This window comes from Pleurodeles waltl, chromosome 6, assembly GCF_031143425.1.
Source record: "Pleurodeles waltl isolate 20211129_DDA chromosome 6, aPleWal1.hap1.20221129, whole genome shotgun sequence".
Lineage (NCBI taxonomy): Eukaryota > Metazoa > Chordata > Amphibia > Caudata > Salamandridae > Pleurodeles > Pleurodeles waltl.
The window spans coordinates 1,460,329,069-1,460,354,138 of NC_090445.1; the positions used below are offsets into that span (position 1 = coordinate 1,460,329,069).

The 25,070-nt window shown below is 42.5% G+C and overlaps 1 protein-coding gene across 34 annotated transcripts in view; it reads left to right on the plus strand.

Annotated features, from left to right (window-relative positions):
* The window catches only part of ANK3 (ankyrin 3), a 1,678,649-nt gene that overhangs the window by 1,144,308 nt on the left and 509,271 nt on the right, over positions 1-25,070 (plus strand). For all 34 annotated transcript variants that reach the window (XM_069240922.1, XM_069240928.1, XM_069240923.1 and 31 more), the window contains one exon: positions 10,492-10,590. In XM_069240922.1, the coding sequence (XP_069097023.1) occupies positions 10,492-10,590 (99 nt within the window). The remainder of the gene's footprint in view (positions 1-10,491; positions 10,591-25,070) is intronic.

A 25,070-nucleotide genomic window follows, 5' to 3' on the forward strand; every position in this document is an offset into this window, starting at 1 on the left:
AGACGTCTGCCCGATTTCAGGCAGAAATCCGACAGCAGTCGGCCTGGCGTACAGCAGTGGAGAGGCGGTTCCACCGCTAGAACTGTCCTGAAGGCGGTGCAATGCCGGAGGTGGAAGTGCCAGAACCCTTCCCCTCCTGGACGACCCCCTCGCAGGAAAAGATAAGTGATTGTCCGACAGGGGAGGTGGTGGGGTTGTCTGTGTGTACGTGTCTGAGTGTGTGAGTGCCTGTGTGACTTTATTGAATGCGGGGTAGAGGGGTGGCTGCGTGTGAGAGTGCATGTGTGAATGTATTGAATGCGGGGAAGGGGGTGTCTGCGTGTGTGAGTGCATGTGGAGGCGGGTGTATGCATGTGTTTATGTGGAGGGGTGGTGTATACGTGCGTGTACGCCATTGAATGTGAATGTATGTTGGCGTATGTGCGCATGAATGGGAGTTTTTGTGTGCATGTTAGTGTTTGTAATGAGGGCCAGAGTCATTTTACTATACCTAACAATAACATCACATTAACCTTTTTTGTTTTCAGTAAATTTCAGTTTTTTAAGATGTTATTACCAAACCTCATAACTTCCCTTTAACCGTTTTTAAAATGAATGTATTGTGGTTTTTTTTAATGAGCTAAAGTCTTATTTCCACTCCTAACTATAACGCCACTTCGGTCTTTGTTTTTTTGAGTGATTGTTTTTGGATTTTTTTATCATGTTTTAATTTTTGTACTGGTATAAACATTGTAAGCGGGGCAACTACCATGTTACACAATCTGCGTTTGTGTTTTCTGAGCTTAGTGGATAAGGCCTGGCAACCTAGCCGCTAAATGTGTATAATCCTTTACTGGCCTTTCTGCACTGTGCTGTTGGCTGTGTGAAGAGGTAGTTTAATGGAGATATTTGCCTATGGACATTCATTCTTTTCTTGTATTTTAGAACCTTTTTGCAATGTTAAACTGTTTCTTATTTTGACTATTTAATTTGTTGAGTGTTTCAATTGGTTTTTGGGACTTCTTTTCTTCTTAGACTTTTTTGTCTAATTATTTTATGATGCTTTATCAAGTGCATCTCCATTGGTTTGGCGAAAGCGTTCCTGTTGGTCTGCCTTAAAAGATCACCTGGTCACCTTTCTTGCAGAATGTAATAAAATACTCCTTATTGTAGTCTTCTTTCTCCTGTTGACTTTTGAGTACAACAGCAATTTCTTTTTTGATTTTTTCTATGCCTCCTGGATAGTCTCTCCTGAACTCGCCACAGCATACTCATTGGTGTGCTTCACCCGATACAAATACCCATGCAATAGTGCCAAAGCTGTCATCAGTGAAGTTCTTGATTGCACAAAGTTTCAGACAGAGAATTATGGGTGTTGAATCATTGGTGCAGGGGCCAGGGTATTAGGCAAGACTTCAGACTGTCAGGGAGGAGCATTGTGAGCTCCCTCGCTCACAGTGTAAGGGAGCCACTTTTGATTCTCTATGTATCATCTGTAATACTTTGCCCTGTTTTTGGCTGTGCTCATCCTATTTCTATTTCTATGAGTTTCAGTGAGCTGGGCTGGGCAGCTATCGTCAGTCAGCTTCCCTGCAGACAATATGTCGATTGTGATGTATGATCATAGGCTGGGTGACTCATGGCATGAATTTCTCTTTTTCAATGTTTGTTTTGCAAATTGCTTCCTGGAATGCCTTACATACTGGCTGAGCTAGATATAGCTTTAAATTGATTCGGGATATCCTCCTGAGGTCAGTACAACTGTGGGTCGGGTTGCAGCATGCACTTTGATACTGTCGGTTTAAAGCTGCTTTTCCACCATCATAAGCTTTTATACACTATAAAAACCTTCCAGACAGAACTCCATGTTTTAGATATATTATCATGTGTGCCCTACTCTGTGCAACAGTTTCCCGAATTTGATATGGAAAGCAAATAATAAAACAAAAATAAGGCTATTTTTTCTGTGGTCATGGTGTGATTGTCTAGGTTATTTTGTTTTTATCCTGAAGCCTGGTGAAGCATTTGCTTAGCTGTTATAGAATTTGAACTAATTCATGATGAGCCTTTTGCCAGATTCTACTACAGAAAACCAAGAGTAAATGAGTCATAGAGTATGCCTCCTCTTCACTGCACAGAATGTACTCCTTATTGATTATTATTTCTATATAGCACAGTATTGTCTACTTCAAATCTTTAATAATCTTTTTTTCCAAACAGATAATGAATTTCAAAATGACTCCTATCTGGGCATTACATTTATAATCAGTTATTTAAATTGAGAAGTACACCAATATTTTCATTGCATGGCTTTTTCTGTGCAATAATTTAAGAATGAATGTCTATACATTAAGAACTGTGAAAAGTTGTAAATCAGGTGCTTGTGAACTATTGCATAAATGTCTACAGAATTATATATTTCTCAATTTCAAATTGGTGGAGATCATGCTCTTGTGTTGTACAGTGTAGGTAATGCTGACCAAATGTGGGCATGCTTTAGATGAGTCCTAACAGGTTGGGAGCGTTCTTTTGGCACGCATCCCAGAGTGTATACTGCTGATATGTTTACATCCAGTGAGATGTTACTTGTAGAGGTGGGTCTTCATTTTCTAGCTGACATTCCTGTAGACTGGTATGTGACACATTATTTAAAATATTTTATTATCCAAGTATTGGGAAGTGTATTTGCAATAGATTAGATTACGTTTTAGTTTATTACGTTGCTGTGAATCTTGATGTGGGTTTGGTAAATAGTATATATTTATTAAACTGGAAATAGTGTGCTTTTAAGAAAAAGCTGATATTACATGTGCCCCTTCACTAGTGGCCTTTATGTGTCTAGCACAGCACTGTGACAAAATAATCCAACACCCTCTTTAGCTAGTTATATCTACACCTTGGTAGTCGTTCACCCTAAATGAACTATGAAAAATGTTTTGTGTCAAAATGTGTTATGTTCAGGAATAGTGATGGTGGACTTCCTTACCAGCTCTGGAGACTATTGGGAACTTCAATCATTAGTTTACTATTTAAATCCAGGAAGAGGTATGAAGTCCCCGCACTTCACTGAGCCCAAGAGGCAGGACCTTTGGAGTAAAAATGATTAACAAGAAACTGCAATCAACAACTTATCATTTATAGACATGATTAAGTTTTATGAGTCAATAATAAGAGTTTTATTACTTTTTGAAAATGTTATTACATCATTTGGTAATTGAATTCTTTATTAGCAATTCATTTAGTACTCAATACATTTTCAGAACAAAGAATGAAGCGCGCTGCATAGAAGCTAATTTACAATGAAGAAAAGCATCAACAGAACGCATAAAGAGTTCTAGTCTCGAGAGGTGAAGGCATTATAGCTGCAACAGAACTTCCAATAGAGAGAGGTTCAAGAAACCCAGTAATCTCTCAAAACAATCTGAATTCAAAGCATAATTAGAAGTATCTCCCGAATAAATCTGAGATGCATCAGCAAAAAGTCTGAGGCAGAATGTATCTCAGTTGGAGTGCTCTCAAGCAAGTCTGCGACAGAGAGACTCAAACATTCTAGGCAGAAGAGCCTCCCTCTCTAGTCTGGGATCACGCTTTTATCAAATCAGCTCAAATTCAAATCAGCTCAAATGTACATTAGTATATTACTATTTCCCAGGGTAGGCAATGTTGCGGCCCCTCGTTGTAAGAGTGGATCCCTACCTGCTCCCCAGATACCCTTGAACGTCCGAGTTGCATCGATTTGTTGATTAAACAATTGGTCCTTGTAACGTACGGTTTTCATTCTACACTCCCAAGTCTCATAGGACGGAGGGAATGGTGACTTCCATGCCTGTAGAATTAATGATTTGGCAATCAAGGAGGCAATGAAAAAAAATTGTTTAGAGTGGATCGATAAGCTGGCATGGCTAGACATGCCAAAAAGCGTTCCGGTGGGATCTGGAACTAGGGAAGCATATACCTCAGAACTAATCCACTAAAATATTCTCTCCCAGTATTCCACTTACTCCAGACATGTAAACCATAAATGTAACCAATCCCCCTGATTACATCTACAACGTGGGCAATGCCTGGAAGCTGCCGGAAATGCTTTCTTCATTTGGGCTGGAGTGTAATAGAGCATCCACTTTGAGAAAAATTAGATTTTGTTTTACAATTTGCACCCCTCCTCACTTTAAAGGTAAAGAATCATATTGTCAAAAAACAATTTCAATTTGGGTGCTTGAGGTAAAGGTGCATGGCTAGAAATATCTTGGCAAAGGGCAGCTGCCAGGGGTTCGATAAAAAGTGCGAACAGCACTGCTGAAAGACTACATCCCTGGCGAGTGCCCTGACAGACTAGCAAAATCCCGGCTATACATGTGTTAACTAAGATCTTGGCTTTAGCCTTGGAGTACAGATTTCGAATTACATTAATACATTTCATGAGAAAGTTGAACCTATCCAGGATCGAAAATGGGAAACGCGTTGGTATTGGTCAATATTAATGTACCTGGAAGAAAACCACACTGAACCCCTTGGGTTGCAGAGGTTGTTCTGGAGGCCAAAATCTTTGTCAAGAGCGTCTAATCATGATTTAATAAGCTGATCAGGTGATAAGAGTCCGGTTTCTAGGGGGGCTTGCCCTTTTTTATGAAGCTGACAGTGACAGCCATTCTGAAAGAGACCGGTATCTCCGCCCCATTAAGTATATCATTAAAGAAAATAACCAAGAATTCTGCTATTTGTTCTATCAATGCTTTGTAAACCTCGGCTGGCAGGACGTCCTCACCACAGGCTTTCCCATTAGGTGAGGCGCAAATCGTCTCTTTTCACCTCTGACAGTGTAATAGGCGCTATTAATGAGGCCTGTGCTCCCTCGCCTAAAATTGGCAGCTTAATCGATCTTAGGTATTGATTTATCTGTCCTACATTAGTCACAAGTATGGAAGTATAAAGTCTTGATAATGGGACAGGAAAACCTCCTTGATATCCTTAGGGTGGTTGACTAGAATCCCCTGGCTCTCATCAAAGCTTGACTTAACAATATTATTGTTAGACCTTTTCCTTACGGACCATGACAGAAGCCTAACAATGTGCTCATTCTCTTCATATTGTCACTGGAAGTTTGTGTACTGGTTAACTATTTCACGGGATAAATAATGATCCCTCAGTTTATCCTGGGCCTCCTTTAATCTTAGGGCGGCCTCCAAATCATACGTAGCGTGGTAAGTACTTGCTGCTTGATCAAGCTGCTGCTGGAAGTTTTCTCTCTTGCTATTTTGGAAAAATTAGCTTTGTATGAAATTACTCTTCCCCCCCCCCCTTATGAAAGCATTGCAGGTTTCCCAGACATCAAATGTTAAGCAGACCATTTATTGTTATAAAAGAACGCAGTAACCAATGCCTTGAGGATTCCTATCCACACTTCATCCATCAAGAGGGATTTGTCAAGGTTCCATCACGAACGATTAACCCGGGCCCCTGGCATATATAGATTGATTAGGGGAGCCGAATGGTCGGTAAAAGGATTGGACAAAATACTCGCACAACCCTTGGCCCATTGGAACAGAGCTAGGATATAATCTTTCCTAGAGGTCATATTGTACCTTTTAGAAAAACAAGAACAATTCTGACCCCTGGGGATGATCTACCCTTCAGATGTCTACTAACACCAAGTAAGGAATACATTTCGCCAAAAAGCAGGATGCTCTAGGTTTGTTTTGTGACTTGTTCTTGCGTGAAGTATTGAGCTGGATGTCGGGAATAGTATTAAAATCCCTTCCTACAACGAGCAAACTATGAAGTGTAATCAAAAGATTTATATAAACCCTGAAAGGAACTTGTTTGGTCATCGATGGGCCCATTAAAGCTTTCAAAGTGCATGCGCTGATTTAGGACTAATGACCTAATTATAAGCCACCTTGTGTGTGGATCTTTATGAACCTGATAGACCTCCCCAGAAAACTCATGTTACTAAGACGGCCACTCCACATACTGTGCCATTGGCTGATGCAAAAAAAGACTGAGAAATGTAATTGGGTAGCTTGGGAATGTTAACCTGAAGTTTTAAATGAGTCTCCTGCAAAATGAGATTGCGATTACATTAGCCATTTAAGTATTGAATGAAATTTCACCTGGTTATTAACCCCATTTAGATTGCATGCAATGACCTTTAAACTCCTTCCTGCCATTTACCGAGCTAATTTTAGTTGTAACTTATGGGCAGACAGTAATCACCTCTCTATTCTGTACGTGCCCCCTCAGTAGTGCATCATCTTCCCCGAAGTGACTTCTGTACTCTAGGCATACCTTCTCAAAGCCACATCATCTTTCCAAACTACTCGCAAAACAGCAAAATAAATCCAAAAGCCATCCTTGCATGTATCACCTGCTATTTCCCCCCACCCTAACGTACCAGGCCTAAACATCCAGTGGTCTCCCCCTTTTTTCCCTTGAAGGCCCCACTCGTCATAGGCTCTACCCTACCCAAGGGAACTCCCTCCCTTGAGAACCTGAAGCCTCCCCCCCAAAGTTCTAACCCCTGCCAACCCTCCCCCTGAAACAGAGTGCAGAGGTGCTGCACTCCTAGGTTGCGGCAAGAGAGTGACAGCACATAGTCGTGGGTGAGCTGCATATTAATCCTAGCAGCAGGTCCTGTCCGGCATTTGAAAAGATGACCAAAAAAAGGGGAAAGAATCAATGATCAAATCAAGGATCTTTCTTTCTTATTGCTTGTAAGGAATCTCTTCCATGATCAACTGATTGCAAAATATGAGTCTGTTCCTTAAAAATTACTTTGAGCCTAGACTATTGCACGACACCAGCATGCGCTCCTTGTCATTTGAAGTCATCAATCATTCCTATAAATTTTCGCCTATACCAAGCAGCCTGAAAAGACATATCTGAAAAAACTCAAAATGAGAAGTTGTCGGCTATTTTATAACTTTTCAACCTGATAGCATGCAACAGAATTTCTTCTTTCACCCCCAAATCACAAAAGTCTACTAGAATTGTGCGTGGGAGCTTTTCTTTGGAGGATCTTGTTGTGGGGACCCGATGAGCGCGCATGAACATTAAATCAAAAGTGCCAGAAGCCTTGTTTGTGCTTGCAAATTAGGTCGGAGATCACTTTATTAATAGAAGCCCCAACCTCATAGTCCTCAGGTATACCTACAAGTCTCAAATTGGAGTGTTGTGACCTATTTTTGGTTTCATCCAACTTGAGCTGGAGTTCTTCCAACTCTGCAGGGGTCTTTGAAATTTCATTGTCGTGCTTGCTGTTGGAATCCTCCAGATCAGAGACCCGTTGCTCCACCTGGGACATGCAGGAAGAAAGTTGGAGAATACTGCTTATAAATTCAGGTGCTCATTAGTCGCTTTACGGGCTTCCTCCTGAGATAATTTCATATCCCATAATTCTTTTAAGATCTTGGTGAGCATTGCTTCAAGTGATGAAGGCTGTGGGGACGAACTTGGAATAGCCAAGCTCTGTGGTAAAGGCTGAGAGGTTGGGAGCTGTGCAGTGGATGCAGTGGATAGAACTTCTAGGGATGAGGAAGGAGACCCTGGCTGTAAGTTGTTGTCAGTAACTTCAGTATCCTTAAACTTACACGTTGCCTGAAAAGATGCCTGGTTGGACCCCTTCCAAACATTTGTAAAAATTAAACCGGGGGTGCTTGCATGATCCTGATGTCCCAAAGTGGACTCCTGAGACTGGAGTCCAATTTCAGAGGAAGCCCTCTCATATCCCGCAGTCTTTGCATTAGTAGTAGTGAACAAGAGATAGATTGATTTAGATTTAGCACTCTCACTTGGTTGAGGTTTTTTGCTGTTTAGCTCCTTTATCTGGCCCCCAGAGAGGAAGTTCTTGTGTTCCAAAGGTGGTTACTTATGTCAACAACTATTTGTGGCCTCGAATGAAGGCTGTTCAGCTAAAGCCTGGAGTTGTAGGGTATCTGATGGGAAGTCTTCTGTTCTAGTGCAGCTCCCTGTTGTAGAATCGTTGTAGGGTCACCAGGAGAGGCCTCCTTATTAGAAATCATGTTTGATTTCTTAGTTACTGTGTGGAGGGCAATTTGTGTTTTTTTATGAGATTTGTTTTTTTTCCCCACTAACTGAGATTCTGTCAGTCCATCATGTGCAAGCTGCTTCCAAATAGCCTGTAGCGGCAAAGAGTGGGGGAGAAATCCCAGAGACTCACAAGGGGGCAGCAAGCCACATCTGTTCTACACAGACCGCTTCCCCAGCTTCCCTTCATCCTCTCCAGCAGGGCAGCCTGATATCACCCTACTGGTTGCTTAAATACCTTTAACCCCTTTCTTACTGAATTACTGCGTAAATAGCATGGACAACTTTAATTCTGATTTTGCTGTTTTGTGTATGACTCACAACACAGCATTACTGTTTTACTGTATTTCACTTGTATTCCTTAACCGTAGCACCCCTTATGATATATTTACTAATGTTTGATTATGGTGCTTTTACATTTTATTTATAAACACTCTTCATGACACTCTACAGATTCTCAGAAATACTTCCAAATGTCGTCTGCTCGATCCTGATGGAAAAATATCAGTGAAAGAGTGTCTGTCTGCCTCAAAATCGTTCGCCTGATGTTAGTAAACATAATATGTAAAGGACAATAATACCTACTTTCCACTCATTAAGATAGATGCTAAATTGCTTTTCCTTCCCTAGATCTCTGGGCTCGCCAAATAAGAGTTAATCTATGTAAGGGTCAGAAAGCATGTTTGGTGCCTCATTCTGGGTGCCAGGTTGGTGAGGTGGAAATACATTTCCTAGCCATTTATGGTAAAGTAAAACATGATTTGTAGTATTGAAGATACTCTTATCTAAAGATATGTACATAAAGTGGAAAGAGTCTGTGCACTGATATTACTCTATATTATACGTAAGGTAAATTGAACAGTAGTGCTACCACTTCTGGTATAGTAAAGATATAGTTATTCATTTGAAATATGGATGCCTATCTTTCTGTACCCATCACTTTGCATTTGTTTTCATTGTTATCAACTTTACAGGTAAAGGTCATATTGGTAAATACCCTGATAAATTGCTCTAGAGAGTTAATTCATTGCTTTTACTACTCCTCTCTCAGATGTTAGAGCCAGATGCCATACTTGAAAAATAGTGGATTTGTGATGCACTTCTAGTGTTTTTATGTCCGAGTTTGGATAATCCTAATTGAATCTTTTTGGGGTTTTAAAAACATTGCTGATATGTTATGTTTCGTCTTGTGGGAGCAGAGAACCAGTCCTAATGGAGTGGGGAAAATGTCATTATCGTAAAGAATTTGTCTTCTATAATATATTTTAAATTTAAGTTCAGAAAATTAAAGGTGAGATTGGTTTTGATGATAATAGTATTAGCAAGATGACTTTAGAGCATTTTAACAGCTTTACATTATCTTCATAGAGACTCCACTCTTTCCCATTGCCTGGTGTAGCTCAACAGAGTAACCCACACGCAATTAATTTTTCTTGGTGCATCTCTACATTCCCCATACAGTTGCCACCTATATGTTGCACTGAGTGGCTAAGTCAAATTCAGCCTAAATATTCCACCAAGATTATTTGTTTAGCATTAGTCCTTCCCAATTGCTTGGTTTTAAACATCAGATCAGTGTTTAATTGGAAGGTACACACTGTCTATTGCTTGTAGCACATGTTGGCAGGGTCGTTGCTGCCCATCTAGAAATAGAATTAGTGGAATGCGTGGCACTTGACACATCGAATATTAATTACATGGTGCAAATGGTCACTCATTGATACAAAATGGAATACCAGAGTACGGAACTCCGTTGTGGCTGCAAATAAAAGAGTAAGAAGTTGTGATGTGGCCACAAATTATGAACAGCTGTTTTCAAATGTTAATGTTTGCTACAAAATAAATCCCTCCTATATTGCATAAATCTTATACCTTGAGGTGACGCTACACCTTTTAAAGACGTTCTGCACACTACCTCCATGCCCCTCACTGTTTTTTCCAATCCTGTAATCTCCTCTGTTATGGGAAGTACTATAACATTTAGATTAGCTCTGCGATATTTAGAACGTGAATATATATTTGCCATAGTGATGGAAGCCTACCAAAGGATTTTTACTATTTAGACAGTCAGAATGTAAGCTGCAGAACGGATGTTAGTTTTGCCCAAAGATTCGCCCAGATTATATTTTCTCATCTGTTTGGTATGTTTTTAGTTTGGAGTTTCCTAAGAATCAACAAAGAAGTTTACACAGTGGGTAACACATGTTAAAATGAATCTGTTCGCCCATCATGAAGTAATAGCTCAATACATTTTATTCGGCTCATTCTTAAACTTGACTCAAAATCCTTTCAATATGTTTACGGCTCTCATCAAACTAATACACCTGTTGTAGTGTTGCAAGTAAAATTACAGATGGGTGACTTCATGTACTACAAAATATTATTTTAATCCGTTATTTGCCTATTACAGGAAAGTAGTCCTAGTTCATGCAGTTATTAAAGGGTTGCTGCTTCTATATTTCTTTACAGAATGGCTTCACTCCATTGTATATGGCAGCACAAGAAAACCACCTGGAAGTTGTCAAGTTCCTGCTTGCAAACGGTTCAAGTCAAAGCATTGCTACAGAGGTAAGTTTCTAATTTCATATTCTTTTTTGTATGCAGATGTGAAAAATGGAAGTAAGTGGTCAATACCAGTCACTAGAACCTAGTACAGCTGTGTGGCAGTCGCCCACAGCTCCTCAAACAGCACCGCCATTGTACACATATGAGGATAATTTGTTGAGGGATTTTTTTTAACACTATATTAGCACTGGTGTCATGCTACAGCATAACTGGACAAAGATGGTTGCCGATTTTTTGTTGAAAGATGGGAAGTTTATAATTTTTAAAGAAAGCGGATGAATAACTCCATGCAGTGTTGTTTGAATCCTAAACTGACCACTGAAGTTGGTATATATGGTAAATACTACTACAGAACGTACCCAGCTGCAAGGGGGGTTCTCTGACTGGATGTCAAACAAAGATACATTAATTAAGTTTTATCTTCTATATTAGAATACAAATGTATCCTTCTACCGCCCACCCTCGTAGAGTAAAACTATAAATAAAGCTTCAATTGCGTTTGGTGACTGTAGGGCCTATGCATCCAGAGGAACATTTTGTGACCTTGTGAACTGAGGGTACCAAACAGCCTCTTGTGTTTTTCATTCCAGAGTACAAGTGTGTGGGTGGCTTGGGTTGCATTGTATGGCAGAATGTCAACACTTTCTTGTAGACCTAATGGATTTTGCAGCTGTTAAAGTTAGTAAAACTGGAAGAATGTAGGTCCCTGAAAGTTCTTAAGTCTTTTAGTTGTTAGTTCCACTTTGATAGCGTATATTCGTAGGAGAGTGTATAGATGTGCTTGATTTTGCTATTTATAACAGCTATTTGCTATGATCTATTGAATATTGTGTATGTAAATCTAGAGCTGGAAATTGGACTGTAAAAAGGTAGTCGGGGGAATGGGAATTTTCTCTTCTCCTTACATCACACAAATTATTTTGCATTTGCTGAAGTTCTAAAGCACAGTTTTGCAGTATATATCTTGCCTACTTTCAGAAATTGTGTTTAAGGAGGCCGTGGCCTAGCTCTAATGCCTTCTCATCGGCCTTTGTGGCAAAACGAAGGAAAGAGACAGAGAGGGACAAGATGTGCTGAATAGACAAGCTTGCACACTTCCCTGCATTAGACCAGGTTTTTACTGTGCACACTTACTGGCCCCATTCTGCCAATGCCAGTTTAACATTTCTCAGAAATCTAATTCAGATACACTATTAGGCGAAAGATTCACTTCTGTAAGTCTTTATTTTACCACTATATAATGATCAGTTTTCAGTTAGGAAATCTATCATTGGAACAATAAATAATCTTCCATTTTCACTACTATAATCTCTTCTTATCGTAATTTTTCACTTTCAATAAAGCTCTTTGTAGCTGAATATCCTTGAATCCTGCTTCAAATATCTAAGTACTGGAATGTATTGTTGAATAACGTGGCCATCCCTGGTTTATGAGACCATTCTTTGTGGTATGCAGTGGTCGTCTGTGTCATGTAGTGACCATCCCTGGACTACTGTGGCCATCCATAGAGTATGTCAGTAACACACATGGGGAGGTGTGTCTGATCCTAGGCTATTGAAACAGTTTCTATGTTATAATAGTAACATGTGGGTTATAGGTGAAAATGCCGTGTCTGATAATGTGGCGCAGTACTAAAAGAAAATGTTTAATATAATAAACTGATACTTGGGGACACAATTAATGTACTAATAAAAAATAATTAAAAGCTAGGATTTAAGTTGATGTTTGAGGGCACTATATATTTATTTTGTATTGAAGATATGCCGATATGTGTGGATAAATAGAATGCATTTTCATTTTTACTGATGTAGCTTATTTACTAAAAATAATAAAATGAGATTTGCACAAAAATTGTGATTTTTTTTTTTTACAAAAAATTAAAAATGAACTGCTTGCACTTGCACAGTAATTGAGATTCCAGAAAATGACAAGCTTTTGTTTGTGTTCAAAATCAGTGCATTTACAAAATGTATTTACTGGTAATATATGTCTATTATATTTATAATCATGTTTGGTAGGGACATATACTGCTAGTGTCACAGAATCATTTCCGTGGTGCAGACGGCACTTGGTGCTAGTAAGTTATTGCATGATATATGCCAATAGCCCTTTATATCATAATTTCCATTAAAGGTACCTCTACTCTGAGTCCAGAACTTGTAAGATAAAGGTGCCCAACCCACGGGTTAATTGTTAAAACCTGTAAAACATCTTTAACCTGAGAGTTAGCTCTCTTGTATGACACTCTTAAATATTTCTCATAAGAAAAATGTTTATACATTCTGCAAAGTATTTAATGGTTGCAGGTTAATAGGCTGGGGGAGCTTGCACAGGAAATGCCAGGCATCTGAGCAGTGCTCCTTCCAGTGCAACCAATCGCCAAGACTCCCAGTGGACCAACCCTGTTTTCAGAAATGGAGTGTGGTAATGGCAATGGTGAAGGGACAGCAATGGTAATACTATGCTCATCCCAAGACTGCCGGTGCAAACACACTGCAGCTGGCCACGTCGCCTGCAGGGTGACCTAGAGGGGACAGCATTGTTGTGTTGCATCTCTGCAAGATAGGATGCCATCTTCGTGCGGTAGATGCCACCGTAGGTTGAGAGGGCTGCACCCCTTTTTCTTATTGCCCTGTGTCGTCATGAGGGGAGGAGTGAGGCTACCTTGACATGTGACTGGTTGTGATGTGAATATGGCTCGCTATAGCAGTGTCTAGCCCCGTGTAAAGTTGGCCTTGGATCAGGTGTGTAGCTGTCACATGAGCAAGTGGGATTGATCTTTGTAACTCTGTATAAGGATTTATTTTGATGTTATGTTGCAAATATGAAGATGGTCCTGTGCAGGTCTTCCTGACTGGAAATTGTATGCATTTGACTGATTATGTTATTTGGTCTAGTCCGTTTAACGCTGGCCTGTAACTGGATGTAATGTGAATGTTGTGGAAGCTGTTGGGGGGGCACTGGGGTGGTCCGTTCTGTACAGACACACACCCTTATTGGATGTAATGTGACTTTTAAACCAAGGGGGATGCAGATGTCCTGCTGATGTGCCTTGTGATCACATATATAGCTAAGGTAAGGTGGGTGCACTGGCCCTTTGCACACCTGTGCAGTCTTTCCTCATCCCAAGTCATGAATAAGTAAAAATGGTATACCAGCTTGAAATGGCTGGCATCTACCTTTAGACGTGATATATGCTTTCAGGTGTCTAACATACATAATGTAAGATGTAGACTTAAAAATTTACATTTCAGAATTTGAATTTGTCAGTTTATGTTAATTTACAGTTGTTTTGTGAAAGTCATAAAAATCGGTGACACCACTTGATATGCACAAATAATAAAAAACAAAGAGAAAAGCGCCAATAATGTTTTCGAAAAAAAAGTAGAAACATATTCATAGATTGAAGACAGATGTACTCAAATGACACACCTTGAAGACTACTTGACAATTGAAATGAAATTGAAAGAGGACCACCTCACAGGGTTTGAAGGAAATGTCAAAAACTGTTAAACAAATTTGCCACCTCTGCAGCTCTGGTCAGCTTTAAACCAATGTTTGTTAGTGTATTTCAGTATGGCACAGCTAAGGTGCCAGCTACAAAAAGCTCTAAGAATCCCTTTTAATTGTAGACTTTGTGTTTAGCTTTGTATCTTTTCTTGCATTAAGTTCTCAGAGTGCAGGCCTGCCTGGAATACATTACTGCGGCCGATAAGCCTTCTTCTATGTTCTAAAAATAATCCAAAATAGGCAGCCAGGTCCTTCAAACATGGTTGTTGAGCATGTCTGGAGTGCAACTGTCTATTTATATCTCTGTTGCAAGAGTGACAGCTGTCCCCTGAGCTGTGTAGTAGGCACATGCAGGAAATACATTCTTGAGAACTAAAGTTTCTGGAGTATCCCCTTACAATGGCAGTGTCTGTGTGCTGCACTACTCTTGCCCGCAGTGGAGGTTACCCAGCTCTGTGGCTTCCAGGCAGTTCTGGATTTCCAGCCAACTGCATTAAGCAGATGTGTTTCTGGGTCTGGAAGGCATTCAGCCTCATGAAGAGGTATCAACATTTTAATCAATGAATCCATCTACTATAGTTTGTGTGTAACATATGTGACGTGGTTTCAACGCCTCAAGCAGGCCACCGTTCTTCTCTAAAAAGGCAGCAGCATTATCTCATTTATATTCATTTTCACATTCTAGTTTTCATCTACGTTTGTGGCTTGTTATACATTCAGAGAGGCCTGGCTGTACAGCCAAGTTACAAGGCTACAGGTGCAAAGAGGCAAAGGTAGATGTTTGGAATGGTATGTGAGCAGAGAACCTGTCCTCAGCAGACAGTATAAACCTGTCAGCTTCTTCCATAACTGTAGGAAATCAAATTGCTTAGCTACAGGGTAGAGAGGTAAAAGTCCTGATGAGAGATAAGACTGAGCTCCCACAAGGCCCAATTAATCTCACTCCCTATAGGTCTAGTGGGTTCTGTGAGGGACACCTGGCTCACACTTGGTAGCTTGGCTTGTACAACAGTATTTGACTCAAAGAACTGTGTATGTCACAACATCAAAACAATGATATAGTCAACAGGTAAAGAATGCTAACTTTCTAAACCCTGTAGTTAAAAGCGGAATTATTTAATGACGCAAACAGTACAAAATTAAGGAAATCGGATGATTCGTCCAGGAGGTATTGCAAAACAAATAACTATTCATTAAAAAACATTAGTCTGTGGGGTGAGTGTTGACTGGGGTTTAAGTAGTGTCATTGGCTGTCCCTGATGCCAGCAATCAGGTAACAAGTTAGTGGGTCACCCCACTCAAAAGTTTTAACTTCAGACTTCCAAACATTTTGGAGGTTGAAAATCTTTGCTGAGTAAAGGCTGGAGGCTGCAGTAGAGAATCGTTCAATCAGGGAGACTGCATCTTTTTGGGGGTCCTTGAACTATAATGAATTGACTAAGGCGGTTTCTTTATGTGAAGACACCATTCCATGGCTTCAAAGTGCAGGATTGCTCCTGGGGACTCTCTTTCAGCAAAAAAACAAAAAGAAATTGCAGTTGCAACTGGTTTTGGGTGATTCTCTGAAGCAGGACAGCTTCCTTTGATCAAAAGTCCCTCTAAAGTGCCAAAGTACAGGAAAGGCAAGAAGTAGCAGAACTGTCCAGTTACAGTTCGTTGTCCTGCAAGAGGCCAAAACGCCTTCTGTCTATACGATCTTCAGTCACAGGATAAAAGTTCCACAGTGGCAATTAGGCTTCATTTGGCAGGGCATGGACCCCAGTGAGAAGCTATCTCGACCTGCACCCAGGGAAGCTATGAGTTACAGAGATCCAATAAAGAACTGCAGGTACAATCTCTCAAAAGGCTCCTGCTAGTCACATAAGACATATTCGGGCAGCAAACAGAAAAGTCTTAATTACGACTCTTTGTGTGGAATTCCTTTTCAAGTGGTTGGCCTCTGTAGCCCTAGAAGGGATTCGTTTTGGAAAGCAAATTTTAGGTGGCCCAACATCGGACCAGGCAAAAATCTGAGGGTCCCTATACCAGCTACTGAATCTTGAGCTTCAGGTAGGCTGTATTCCATAATTTAACATGGATGAATAGTATAATTAATCACAATAAAGTCTTTTGATTGTATTTTATTCTGAATTATATGTTGATAATTTGGAATTTGAAATATTTTATTTACAGAAGTTAGTGAATCTGGGTTATTTTTCCAAGCTTTACTTTACAAATAAGGCATTTTCACCTAACTGCAAGAAAACACATATTACGCATGTTCTCTTTTTAAACCGAGGTGTAGTATTGTTCCTACTCTTTACTGCCTCGTAATTTAACGGTGTGCAGCTTCGCAAAACATTTGAACTGGATTACTATTGAATTACCAATGGCACCTTTATGATAAACTTGATTTTCTTGTTCCCTGCAGAGCACATATGGCTGGGACATGGTTGTGAGCCTCTGGCTACTTCATGGATACAATACCAAATGCCCAGAACAAAGTACTGTTGGAACAAAGCAGAAAAATGTGTTTCCAACTTATAAACACCAGTTGAACCATTTACAGACAAGCCTACACGCCACCCAAACTTTATTGAAGAGACGTATTGCACCAAGACTTTCTATAATTTTGGGAATGTTGTTGCAGCTATCCAAGGCTGTAGCCTTTGATTCTAGCAAAACTCGAAAAACCCAACATAACACTGCATCAGCCTTTCTAAAAATATGAACAATTTATATAATCCAGTGAAACATAATTACTCTCTAAAATGTTTATAGAAGCCCTTAGATAATATCTGTCCCTATAGGATCCATATTCCTGTGGGCCAAACAGATCAGTCAAGACCCCTAGCTGGAAATGTCATTTGTGGGCAAGTGGCATCCCTACTTCCGCCACCACTGGAAATTGTTTTGTTCAATCAAGATTGGAAAAATCTGCCAATAAGTACACTGGATACGTTTAGATCTTCTGCTTATTCACACTTGACCTCTTTATTTGATTCTCCCCCACCTTGTTCGGTTTTGAAAACCAACTTCAAACTAGGGCAGTCACCTCTTCGATCGTATTGCTACCCAAAATCTGACTAGCTTTCTGAGGAATCTGTCACTGGGACCATGCTGCTTATACCCTAACTGGGGAGATAGTTTGAACATACTTAATAATTTCTTGAGCCATGAGGCATTTTCCAGTTCTTGGAATAAGACAGGATAAGGTTGTCCATGCCCATTTTAGGCCGTGCCCATCTGCGACTTCTTCTACAAACTACTGAACCTTTCACTCGGTTTTCAAAGGATGTTACTTAGTGAGGATTATGGTTCTCTTGCAACTTCAGTGAAAAGACAGAATTGCCATAAGTCTCCAGTTTGCATTGCTTTGACTGGAGTTCTAATCTCTTTTAAACCTAATGTCCTAGTTAGCTATTGTTCAAGGTGGGGCTTTGCGTAGAACTGCACTTTAAAACTAACTTTTCAGAGGCATATATACTTTGGAAACGGCAACATTTTCTAGATTGTCATTTCCCTTTTTAGGGACCATGATTTTAAGGCTGATATATTAGCTGTAGTCCTCATTGAGCTTTGTTCGAATGGTCCGTTGGACTGATCCTATATGCAAATATAAAAATACACGGTGTTCCATTCAGATTCATTAAAGAATATTCATTATTTAGGGAGCCTGAAGGAGTGCTAAAATATATCTAAATTGTAAGCAATTTATAGCTTTTTTCACTCATGTAATGTAGGACTTTTGCTCTCCTGAACTAATGCATGTCTAGATTCTTGATTTGTTTGTGCTCTTACGCCCTTTGCTAACTATATGTACTTTTCTGGGCACCTCGCTGTTTCTTCACTCTGGCACTGCATGTGCACCAGGGGGGCACCTGTTGTTTGAACCGTTTATTGCTTTATGGTTGTTGCTCCTATTATGTCTATTTGAAATGTAAAACGTGTATCTCATTAATTGTTACAAAAGTACATACTTTGCTCTCATTAAGGCTCCCTAAACTATGAATATTCTTGAATAAATCCATATATTGATGTATTGAATTACCCTTGTTCCAAGGAATACTGGGGTTTCCCCCTGATTCTTTTAGCCTGTGTGCATGTAGGTGCACCTTACTCTAATAATCACTCTGTGGACCTTTTAAAACCATCAGGTTCCTGTTCTTTACTAGAAACAATGTTTATGAACGCCCCAGAATGACCATCTACCCGGCGTTGATTACTTTATTTTCATTTTCGTTATTTTTGTTTCTTCAAAATTACAAAAGTCACAATTCAGTTTAACATTGGTCATTGCTTGATTCTTAGGACTGGTTGGTTATTTTTATGTCTACCCGTTGAGCTTCTGATGAAAATGTACTCATCTCTACAGTAGTTCCACATATTTCTCATAACACCCAAATCACCTTCACGGTGCCCCAATTTTGGACTAATCTTCACGCTCCAAACAAGTGAAATCCATGTGAACTCCAGTGAGGTAACCCACCCTCAAAAACTTCCACTTACCAAAAGGGAGCCACCCTCACTGATGTCAATAGGTTCGCACTCCTCAACCACTCCACGGGGCCTGGAAAGGTTGGTGTATCTCCAGTCAGTAAGGAATTGTGCAGAACCACAGCAATGGGCTGGGATTAGCATATACCATACAGAGTTCGTGTTTCTGTACATGGTTCAGAATGCCATGTGATTGATGCTTCTTTATCCGACCCTTCCGAGAAGGAAAATTAAAACATTGACGCGTAATTCTATGAATCGTTTTGAAAAACTATTTTACACTTCTGATTTACACTACAGACTTCATATTGCCGTTTTATCCGGTTCACGCTCCCCAAAAACAAACGTGGCCCTTTGCCAGACAGTAAAACATGTTGCGTTCAAATGTCTCTTTGATTAAATGAGAGCGTTCACCACGCAGCGGTGCTTCCTGTGAGGAAAACAACAAAATGCATTTGTTCAGGGAATCCCCTTGAACCGGCTTGTGCATTGCAATCCTTCTAATCTCAGTGCAGGGATTATGTGTTTTCATTTGGGCCTGGCTTTCTGCAGAGTGAGGTCAGTCTGATAAGCACGCGGCATTTGTCTCAGAGCAATGTGCAGAGAAGCTAAAAATACTGCGCACATCCAAATGTCACGCGAGTCACACGAGGTATATTTCATGGGCGTTTTTTTCGCCGAGTTCCTCAGGCCAAATGTAACTATTGATTGCACGGTGGGCATTTTTAAAACCCTGGCCATTTACACGATGAGGCCAGATGGTACAATTTAAATGTGACAAAATATATGTTTTTGTAAAGTACAGGTTCATCCAGCATGGTATTTTGACACTGAAATAACAGGTGTTTATTGCTACCCTAGTCGGAGGTACACATTTTATCGTCCTTGGAAGGATGAAATGCTGAGTGTCCTCGACAGGATTTGAACCTATGACCATGAGGTCAGACACAGATCCCTGCCGTGGATGTATTAGTCCACTGAGAGAATGTGATATTTAGAAGTATTTATTCTGTTTTTTGCCGCCTTTCTTTTTGCTCGAGTCATTGTTTTTTTTCACTTAGCAGAATCCACGGTTTTCAGTTTATCTGTGTAGACAAATTACAACCATTGATTTTTGCTGCAGCAAAAAGGTCCTGAGTGCTGCAAAAAAAACCTAAGAACAGCATTTGGAAGCTAGCACTCACTTTATTCCCTCCCCCAAAGAGAAGGTCCAACAAATTGCTACACCATTAGAAGCACTTGCACCACGTCAGACTGCTCCTGAATGCTCCTAACCACATACTCATCCGCAAAGCACCACACAAAGTTTTATGAAGGTGTGCAGCATAGAATAATGAGTATATTGTCCAAGATCAAAACTTAGCGGACAGAATTCCACATCCTAACAGTTCTTGACTATATTCCACACCTTTATACCATAATAAAGCAGAAGAAACTAAGACGGAAAGAGCGAGGAGTCACACTGATCCATAAGGAATGCATGCTGTTCCATCTCAGACACCACTGTAGTGTTGGGGGCCCTAGGCCCTCATGCTACCGAAATAACAAACGCAGACACAGTAGCTGGGTAATAGGAACTGGCCACGGGCACGTGCACCTGTCCCTTTTTATTGACAGGGTCAACTGACTGGTGACGCCTGTGTTGGGTGGGTGTGGGATGTGAATATAAGACCAGCCCTCAGCCGAACGGGACACTACATCCCACCCAAACTCTGTTGAGGGACGAAACAACAAAGTCCAACTCGTGGGAGAGAAACAAATACACAAAATATATACACAGAGTCTCTTCAGGTGGTCCGCCTGAGCTGTGGCATGGAATAGGTGCAGCTGGGCACTCAGCATCACAGCAAGCATCCATTGTTCAACCAGACTGCACTGGACACGAACAGCAGTGCCGATGACATCCGGATACTTAAGTCGCTTGTCCCCGACCTCACAGTTCGCTGAATATTGTTGGTCCGGTCCCACCTGAGCTCACGTTTTCGAAGTCTATTTACAGTTTCTGATGCGGGTGCATGTGGAGCAGTGGGGAGTCCACTGTACACAGTTCTAGGACGGCATTCCGGCTCTGGAGATTGTCCACTTCCTAAGACTGCAGATGACGTGACGGCCTGGTGCACCTGGGAGTCCAGCGGCAGAGCAGCGGCAGTCTTCCCTCTCGTGCCATACCTCCTCCAACAGAAGTCTCCTTGAGGCCCTTTGGCTGGTTGCCACGGGACTGTGTGGACTGTGCTGGCCTATCACAGGCCCAGCAAAGACGTCGCGGAGGAACAGCCTACAGGACACATCCAAGTCTTGAATGGAGCCACAAGGGTGGTTGATACAGGGTCAGCTTGCTCGAACCATCAGCTTTCAGGTGCTCTGGCCATAGTGCAAAGTCTTCAGGTGACCAGTCTCAGTATGAGACATCTGTGCTTCCTGATGCCTGACGTGGAGCTATCTCAGATGCATTCTGTCTCAGCGAGATTCCTCTCTCACAGGAATTCGTTGGAGGACCTTGCCCCTTGATTGCCACTGGACTGCGTGGGCTGTGCGGGCCAACGTAGGCCACGCCAAAGGAGTTGCTCTGAAGTCCCAACAGGGCTATGTCCAAGTCTTGTGCAACCCCAAGGGTGGATGGTCCAAATGATCTGGTCTGCTCTCACCGGCAGGTGTCTGGTTCACAGGGTTCATGGCAGGTGTTCAGGTGGTAAGTTTCTACGGTGCCAGACATGCTTTGTCAGCGCTGGTTCTTGTTACTGACAGGCTCCACTCAGGTGGTGCTGTGCTCCTTCGGTGGTTGGGCGATGCACCTCATTGTGATGATGATCTGTTTTTTATCTTTCTGCAGATCAGACAGGTGGCGGCGTCTTCGTCGGCGGAAGGATCACTTGATGGACGTCGTGGCCACTGGCAGGTCTTGTGTGGCCTGTGCAACTGGCGACAGGGATGCCATCGCAGCTAAGCAGCCGGTGACAAGTGACAGGACTGTCACACTGAGAAGTGTGGGAGTCCACTCGCGTAACTGTCTTCAGTGACGTCTGCTCACCCCAGTGACTGTATTGTGCTGATGGATACCTTCTCATCTGCTCGCACGAGTCCTCACTTGTGTCACTCTACTTCCTTCCGCTTGCACACCTCTGATGGAGTCGATCTGTGGTGTGACTGGTCTGTCACGCTCCTCTCTTCTTCTCCTCATTTCTTGTTGTGGCATCGTGCCACGCTCTGTTCTGCTTTTCCTCCTTGGTGTGGCATCATGCCACAAGTTGCATGTTGCATCACATGGACCTTCCGCTGCACCTCTGCTGGTGCATTTTGCTCTTCGTCCTCAATGTGGCATCGTGCCACAGGACGCATGCTGCGTCACATGGACCTATTACTGCACCTCCACTGGTGCATCTTGCTCGGTCGCAGCCTCTCGCAGGCTGAGTCCTGCGGGTAGGACTTGATCTGCTCTTCTGGCAGACCTCTCCTGGTCTGGTCCGTTCCCGGATCCTCTTGGTGGACTGCTCCTTGGCAGGAGGGTCACTGTTCTCTTCTTCCATCTCTTCACTCGAGGGCGCCACTCTTGCGCCTCAAGGCTGCGCTGTTGCGGCGCTCACACCTGCCTCCATCTGTTTTGGCTGGGTCGTCAGTTCTGATGACCTGCTCACTGATGGGCCAGTGGTGGCCATCTTCTGTCGTTGTGTGGCTGGCTGACACGGCCTCTTGTCCTGTGTGTTACGTCACACTCTCGGGTGCTCTCTGCGAGCTTTGCCCGTGTCGTCACGCTCTCTGGCGCAGCTCTCTGCGCACTTGACATAGTCTCTTTTTCCTTCTGGGCGTCCTTTGCCAACGCCTGTTGTGTCCATTTGGTGTCTTGTGGTGATGTCCATCACTTCAGGGGACCTGTGATGTTCCTGCGGTGGTGGCAGACGGCCGACAGGAGCTGCACAGGCCATGCATGCTTTCCTCATGCCTCACGTGGCACTTACGTCCGTTTATCACCGTTGCAGCTTGGCTGGGACAGCTGCAGTCTTCTCCTTCTCTGTGCAGCGTCGTACGCGTCGCTTTCATCTTCTGCGCCGTTTCTGTCTTCTGTGCCGTTTCCGTCCACGGGTGCGCTGTTGGTCCGGTACAGTCAATCTCTGAGGTGTTGCTGTAGGCTTTTCTTTAACACAGCTTGTTTCCTTGGTAAAGCAGAAGCAAGGGTGCAGTACTTACTTTGGCCACTAGATGCCAGTGTTGCACTTGTTTCTAGCTGGAAGACGGTCTTTCTTCCTATCGTACCTTGTTTGTTGAAGGCAGACACAGGAGAGGAGCCATGCTGCTGGAGGAGTTCACCAGGCTGGAGGGGGCTCTGGAGGGGGCTGCAGGTGAGTGCACTTCTCCTTCTTTTGTGTCCCTCTTTTCTGTCTTCTTTGACAGCACTGTCACAATAGTGTCCATAGGGCCCAGCTGCCTTTTGTGACGCTGCAGGCCCGTCCTCAATGTACTTCTGAGAGGAGGGGTGGCGGCCCTGGACATTATACTCTACTTTGGTGCGTGTCTGCACCTCGTATTTCACTTATTTCGGTGCGTGTCTGCACCAATGTACCTTCTTGCTTTCTTGTGGCTGCAGCAGCCTTCCTTCCTTGATGCTGCGGGCAGTGTTGCCGGCATTTCTGGGGTGGGGGCGGCCCTGGGTATTTCTTCATTTGTTCTTGTGGTGCGTGGCAGCATCATTTTCTTCATGTGCGGCTGCAGCAGCATGGCACACACTGCGGACCGCATTACCTTCTTGGAGGAGGGGGCGGCCGGCCTCGGCCATTATTTGGCGCCCTTTTCTCCAGTACTTCACTGTGCACAACAGCACGGTATGCGCACAATTATGCGCGGCCCCAGCAGCCTTCCCACAGGCTGCGGGCTGTGCTTCAGTCGACACGGGGCGACTCCTGGCATTTTCGCACAACTCTTCTTTGGTGCGCAGCAGCACCAAGCATGGCTGCAGCAGCCTTCCCTAATGCTGCGGGCCGTTTTACTGTGCTGCCTGGACAGCCTTACCCCAGCGGGAGAACAGGAATGGCACGCAGCAGTCTTTCACCCCCTTTTCCTGTCTCATGCCGTCGCGGTGCCATGCTGGAACCTCGGGGGCTTACCTCAAGCCCGATGTGTCAGCGGACACGTCTCCCGACCCCTCATGTTTAATGGCGTCTTGGCAGGCCGGCAACCGCTGGGGCCTGTAGGCCTGATTGCGCACCGTCCTTCAGGGTAGCCGTCGCGTTTCCTTGCGTTGGCAGGGGGTTCCTTGTTCTCCGCTTACATTTCCCCCCCAGGGAGCAATAGTGAGTGTGCTGCCAGCGCTCTCATGAGGGTAAACCCACTCGTCGCAAATGTAGTGTTGGGGACCATAGGCCCTCATGCTACCGAAATAACAGACGCAGACACAGTAGCTGGGTAATAGGAACTGGCCGCAGGCACGTGCACCCGTCCCCTTTTATTAGCAGGGTCATCTGACTGGTGACCCCTGTGTTGTGTGGGTTGTGAATGTAAGACCAGCCCTCAGCCGAGTGGCTGGCATAAACAATAGAACGTGTCCAGCAGGACACTACAACCACCACCATCTCCTTTCTACTGCTCCACAGACTACTCATGTGCTCTTCAGACACTCTCACAGACTTAGCAGCCAGCACCATCCTCAAATACCCATACATAACAATTCAGGGCGATTTCAGTGTATGGTTTCATATCCCAATCAGACAACCTGATTCCTGACGAGTCACCTAGAAAGTGATTTACTATCTCTCAACTGGTGAATCTTTTTAAGTTGACTGAGACGCAAAGGGAGTTATCAATATGTTAGTTCTCGTGAAGTCCATGTGGCCCCACAGTGAGGACCAGGAATCTGTGATTCACTTTAAGTAGTTTTATGACCAATTATTCATCAATGTATTAAATATGCATGTCAAAAGGATATTAAAAAGTTACAAGATTGCTGCTAGCAAGCTGAAATATCATAATAGTTTCAATCTAAATACCGTAATAGGTTAAATCTCAATAGGGTAAGATACAAAAGCAATCAGCTTGAAGCTTCAGACTTGCAAGAATAAAGGAAGCAGAGAGACCTATAACTCTCAAAGTCTAAGGGAATCTGCTCCAGCGTCTAACAGTGTGTACATTAATTAAAACAAGTAAAACCTTCTGCAACAATCTCATCTCTTTCCACCCCACCAGGAACCAATCATTTCACTTCTCGTGGTGGGTATTTGCAACATCATCTAAATTTCCCATCACACAGAACTTGGACAGTTACTGCAACCTTCAACATCTGTCGTTCCTGACATACGATGAATTAGAGGCTTCTTCTGCTCATTAGGTCTCCATGTGTCTTGCCAAGATAACTATCAGTAAACTAATAAAGAGAGTAATACTTCTTTTCTTTAGTTAATAAAATGGTGAGATCAAACCTGCAAAAGAAAGAACACATTGACCAGGCAAAATACATTTCAAAATTAAGGCCTTAAATCGGGATAATACAGGATTATACATGCACACGTATA